This window comes from Peromyscus eremicus, chromosome 1 (genome assembly GCF_949786415.1).
Source record: "Peromyscus eremicus chromosome 1, PerEre_H2_v1, whole genome shotgun sequence".
Lineage (NCBI taxonomy): Eukaryota > Metazoa > Chordata > Mammalia > Rodentia > Cricetidae > Peromyscus > Peromyscus eremicus.
The window spans coordinates 148,106,175-148,111,795 of record NC_081416.1 but is presented as its reverse complement, the minus strand read 5'-3'; the positions used below and the strand labels follow the sequence as shown (position 1 = coordinate 148,111,795).

The following is a 5,621-nucleotide window of genomic DNA, read 5'->3' as shown; positions in this document are numbered from 1 at the left end:
TGGCCCAGCCTCTGGAGTCTGGTATTCCACAAGTAAGCTATCGTGCCTGGTCGGTAGTTTGCTTTATACTCTGTCTTCCCACGTGGACGTTTCTGGGTCACAACCCCTCTGCTTAGCACAGCCGTCACTTCTTCCCTTCTTTCCCTCTTTCTGCACATTTTCCTTTTTATTCTCCAAGAATGTCAGAAGTTCAGTTAGCCTCAAATCAATGTCCAAATTCCGGTATGAAACTCTTTCAGGCCATCACTGCAGTCATTTATTGAACATTCTTAGGTTGGGGAATGACAAAAGTCATTATTCACCATCTTGTAGCATAAGCCATTCTTTCAAACACACTAGAATTTTCCGACAGAACCCTCAGCAGTGATATTTTCTTCCTTTTCTATGTGTTTTGTGGTACTAACTTGGTATAAAATATTTGCCAAAACATTCAATCTAAGTATAGCTGCTGTTCAGTTTATGATTAATTCATTCATTTGTTCAGTGAAAAGTCTCAATTACTCACCAAGTCTAAATAGAGAGATGGACACTTGTGATGTAGCAGCAGACAACAGAAAGGTTTCTGATGTCCTCAAAGGCTTTCCTGCTTTTTAGGTTCAAATCTGAAATGCAGACAGGTTCATTCACATTAACCTGTAAATCTGGTTCCTCTCATACTGGTCTTAGTAAGTCTTGGCATACCCATCTTGACTCTCATTCATGATTTCCATATTTTCCCATTTGATACCCTTCCCCTGCCAGACTAAGAGCAGCTGATGGTCCTGCTTCTGGCTTCCAAGTTCCTGCACCAGAGAAGAACAAGCCTAATGGCAGAAAGAAAGTTAGGTTCAGAGTTCTATTTCTTTCTGACACAGCCCGAGACACTGAGTTTCTTTATTGGGGCCACCAACTACAAATAAATACAAATTGGATTTAAATGAAGGCTCCAGAAACAATCAGTTTTCCTAATCTACTCAGTCTCTACAGTCCTGATTCTCCTTTTTATGAACCAGATCAGTCATTCACACAGAGCAAAGTGGTCCTAAGAATCAGAGAGAACACAGCATGTGCTCATATCTTGTTTTTCTTTCCAGGAACAGTAGTGGAGAGCTCCTACCAGTGGATCTAAACATCCCAGACTGGGGCACTAACATCACAGCACCGAATGGAAGAAACCACACTGGAATTCCTCTTTGTGGCATCATGTTCTGTACCATGATTTTCCTGTCCCTCATCATTGCCCTGGTTGGGCTGGTTGGAAATGCCATAGTGTTGTGGCTTCTGGGATTCCACATGCGCAGGAATGCCTTCTCTGTCTACATCCTCAACCTGGCCGGGGCTGACTTCCTCTTCCTCTGCTTTCAAATTGTACATTGTATTCATATTATTTTGGACACTTTCTACTCCAAGACCATTGACACACCTCTGTTTTCTTTTGTTGTGTCAAACTTTGCTTATCTTTGTGGCCTGAGCATGCTCAGTGCCATTAGCATTGAACGAAGTCTGTCTGTCATGTGGCCCATTTGGTATCGCTGCCGACGCCCGAGGCACACATCAACTGTCACATGTATCCTGCTTTGTTTTTTGTCCCTGCTGTTAAGTCTCCTGGAAGGAAAAGGATGTGGCTTGCTACTTGATAGTCTTGGCCCTGATTGGTGTCAGACATTTGATTTCATCACTGCTGCATGGTTAATGGTTTTATTTGTGGTTCTCTTGGGGTCTAGTCTGGCCTTAGTGGTTATTATCTTCAGTGGCTCACACAGGATTCCTGTGACCAGGCTGTTTGTGACCATTGTGTGCACAGTGCTGGTCTTTCTGTTCTTTGGTTTGCCCTATGGGATCTATCAGTTTCTCTTAGAATGGATTGAAAATTTTGATTATGTTGTGCCTTGTGATTTTTATTCTGTGACACTATTTCTCTCCTGTGTCAACAGCTGTGCCAATCCTGTAATTTACTTCCTTGTTGGCTCCATTAGGCATTGTAGGTTCCAGAGGAACACTCTCAAACTCCTTCTGCAGAGAGCCATGCAGGATACTCTTGAGGAGGAAGAATGTGAAAAGAAGAGTTCTTCAGAAAGATCTAGAGTAATGAAAAGAGTCTGACAGGGACTGAGATCTGTTTTGTTCAGACAGAGTTAGCTTTGAGAAACAACTTTGTCCTCATCAGTTTGTGGCAATTTCATAACCTTGTTTAGTTGATGATCTGAAGTTAAATCAGTTGGGAAAGTAGTCAATCTTGTCGAAGTTGATTGATACTGGACTTGTTATACAAATACTGACTGCAGCATTTCTGGAGCTATCACACTCAGGGCTTCATCATCTCCTCTTTATGGGAGTCCTTAGAAGCTCTCTGGTGTCCTGGAGAGCTGTTGACCACTATTGACAAATCCCTCCTTCAACAGAAGCGTCAAGGAAATGCAGTGAAGATCTTCATTTCTTTGGTCACTGAGCATGATAGTGGTTAAATCCATGTTATATTTTGCAACAATTTCCTTTTCTATTTTTTTCCTAAGCTTTAAAAGAAGGTTTTATTTATTTTTTAATATGTGCATTTTATGACACAAAACACAAGAAGCCAAGAATAAAGTCACCCAGTCACAAGCAGCTCATCTTGATGTGTCCTTCTAGATCCTACATGTGTGCATACATTGAGGTAATTGAGATTATTCAGTATTTACAACACCTTCCCCCACATTGTAAATATTCACCAACTAATAACCCCATGCTACATGAGTATTTTGATAACCAAGAATACACCATGACATCTTAATCTGTCAGACAAAATTGTAATCCTCTCTTCCTTGGCAACAAAAATTTCATAGAAGATAAAAATGGCAGTGAGCCTTTATATAGAAGTACTGGTGAAGCTACAATTAAAATTCTGCATTTCCTCAATGCTCAGTTTAACAAGGAAATGCAAAGCAACAAACCACACCAAGTATAGCATTCCTAAGTTATATACAGATCTATATACTAACATATGAGGAAGAAGACGTGTTCCTGCTTAATAAATGTATTCCTATGAAATAGTTGGAAGATGCACTTTTGACACAGGTTTTCAGGATGTAAGTCTCAACACAGTATTGCCAATCTCATCTCTTGAGTCTCCCTCTGCCCTTTCACAGTCAGCTTAGCAATGTAAATTACCTCACTTTGTCTAGATAGGACTCAACAATTTTATGTTTAAGAGGAACCTTTCTGGTCATTTCTACCATATTCATGAGCTATCATTTTAACCATATGGTTAGACAACTGGAAACAACCAACAGGTACAATGCCTCATTCTGCACTAATCTTTCCCCTACCCACCTCCACCACCTGATAATAGCATCTATTCAAGACCAAGTTTAGCAATTCCATTCCCCCAGTGTAACCATTCCTATGAAATAACAAAACAACCCTTAAAAAGTGGTCTTTTCCCTCTCTTTTTACCATGCTATGCATCTGTTACATTTATGAATTAGTGTATGCATGTGAGCACATGCATGCCATTGCACTTTTATTGAGGCTAAAAGACAAATTGTGAATCAGGTTTCTCCTTTTATCATGTGGGTCCTGGAGATCAAATTCAGGTCACCAGCTTGGTGCAAGCAGCTTTACCTGCTGAGCCACCCTATGAGTCCATTATGCATGTTTTCTTACTGCTTTGAGACAAAGTCTATGTAGCCCTGGCTTGCATGGAACTCAGATACACCTGCCTCAGTCTAGGATTAAAAACATGCATTACCACACCAAGTCTATTATGCTCTTAAAAGTCTAAAGACTAGATGTTTCCAATAATCAGCTTTACCAGTATATGTACAGTGCAGTAAATAAACTGCACACACCTAACAAATGGTGTAATCAGAAACTGCCTTCTAAATAGCAATGTTCTGGTCTAAAACCTCTCTCATCTCTCTCAACCCAGTGGTGATTTATGTAACTGTTGTGTTTTGTAATATTTCCTTTTAAAAAGCAATGTTTCCCCTATATTTGAAGGGTTAGAAAGATACACCTTATAATTCTAGTCCTTATTAATTTCTGTAGGCTTTAAAACATTTATGGCAATAGTCTTTTGTATATAAATTGCTTAGTAAATGAATATGCATTCTCAAGAGAAGTCTATGTTAAATCTCTGTTCACCCAGTGAAGTCTTCACCTTCAAGTTCACTGTGTTTGCCTTTTTCAGCATTGGAAGAGTGTGGTCAAATTTTTAATGAGATCCATCAACATCCATCCACACCTGAAGGAGGGAGACTGTCCTCCACTGGGTCCTTCCACAAAGCCTTGCTTAGCATTCCATGGTCAGGTCTTTTCTCTCTCCTCTCTTGTCTTTGGCATGATTCCTCATTCTCTAACTGTCTAATACCTCATGACAAATTTCCAATGAGGTCCTCTAGACTAGGTTCCCTTGAAATCGACCCCACTTCAACTTCATTCCATTCCCAGAAACTACAGCACTTATTAGCTAAATTATGCTTGTTTGAGTAACATTTTTCTATAAAATAATACTTCAATTCTAAAGCTGCAGCATGTGATAATTTCAATTGAAGTACAATTAAAATAGCACAGTATGAGCAGATCAAAGGAAAGGAATTGATAGAGTTTCTTAAGTTTGTGTGGTTACAGAACTCAGAACCCAATCAAGATATGAAACACTCTTACCTCCTTTCATTTCCCCACCCGTCAAAACCTTTTGCTTCAGTGGTCAATGCTGTCCATATTTCTGTTCTAAACTACAATTTGGGATGGAAATTGAAAGAGTGCAGCATAATGCTTGATATACATGTTGTTAAATTCTTGTTATAGTTGAACAAACTAACCTATACGTTATCTCATGTAAATATTGATATTTTCACCTTGTAGCAAAAACTTCATACTTAGGAAAACTCCTGAGTGCAGTTTGCTATTATTACAAAGAGATCCCATGCTGTTTCTTACTGCTGTGGTTTGAATGAGAATGGCTGCCATAGGCTCGTATATTTGAATGCTTATCCCTAATTGGTGGAACTGTTTGGACAGGATTAGAAGGTGAGGGCTTTTTGGAGGAAGAAAGGCACTAGGGGTTGTCTTTGAGGTTTCAAAAACCCAGGCCATTCCCAGTGACTACTCCCATGCCTGTGGATTAGGTGTAAGCCCTCAACTACTTCTCCAGTGCCCTGCCTGCCTGCCTGCCTGCCTGTTGCTATGCTTCCTGTCATGGTAGGCTAGGCATGCACTCTAACCCTCTAGAACTGTGATCCCCTAAATTAAATGCTTTGCTTTATAAATGCCTTGGTCATGGTTTCTCATCACATCAATAGAAATGTAACTAAAACAGAAATTGATACCAATGAGTGTGCTATTGCTATAACAAGCCTAACCATGCTGCTTTTTCAAAGAATGCAGAAGACCATGGATCTCTGGACTAGGCAAGTAGTTGAGTATTGTAAGTGGAGCTTAACAGGCCATCCTAGAAGGAAATTGGACAACAATCATACTGAAAGCACTGTAGGCTATGGAGGGCCAGCTTAAGAAGTTTCAGTGGGGAACAATGTTAACAACTGTGCTACAGACTATTATTGGTTTATATTTTGTAAAGAATGTTGCCTCTTTTTGCCCTTGTCCTAAGTATTTGCCTGAGGGTAAATTGGAGAGTTTGAGACTAATTTTGTTTGCAAAGG

The 5,621-nt window shown here is 39.9% G+C and overlaps 1 protein-coding gene across 1 annotated transcript; it reads left to right on the top strand.

Moving 5' to 3' along the window:
* Positions 1-1,087: 1,087 nt before the first annotated feature.
* LOC131902353 (mas-related G-protein coupled receptor member X2-like) lies at positions 1,088-2,440 on the top strand. Its single transcript, XM_059253352.1, has one exon. It carries the CDS (start codon positions 1,183-1,185, stop codon positions 2,080-2,082), a length of 900 nt encoding a protein of 299 aa, XP_059109335.1. The 5' UTR covers positions 1,088-1,182; the 3' UTR covers positions 2,083-2,440.
* The last annotated feature ends 3,181 nt before the right edge of the window (positions 2,441-5,621 follow it).

Coding starts and splice junctions, on each gene's coding strand:
- LOC131902353 (XM_059253352.1), top strand. CDS start 1,183: ATGTTCTGTACCATGATTTTCCTGTCCCTCATCATTGCCCTGGTTGGG.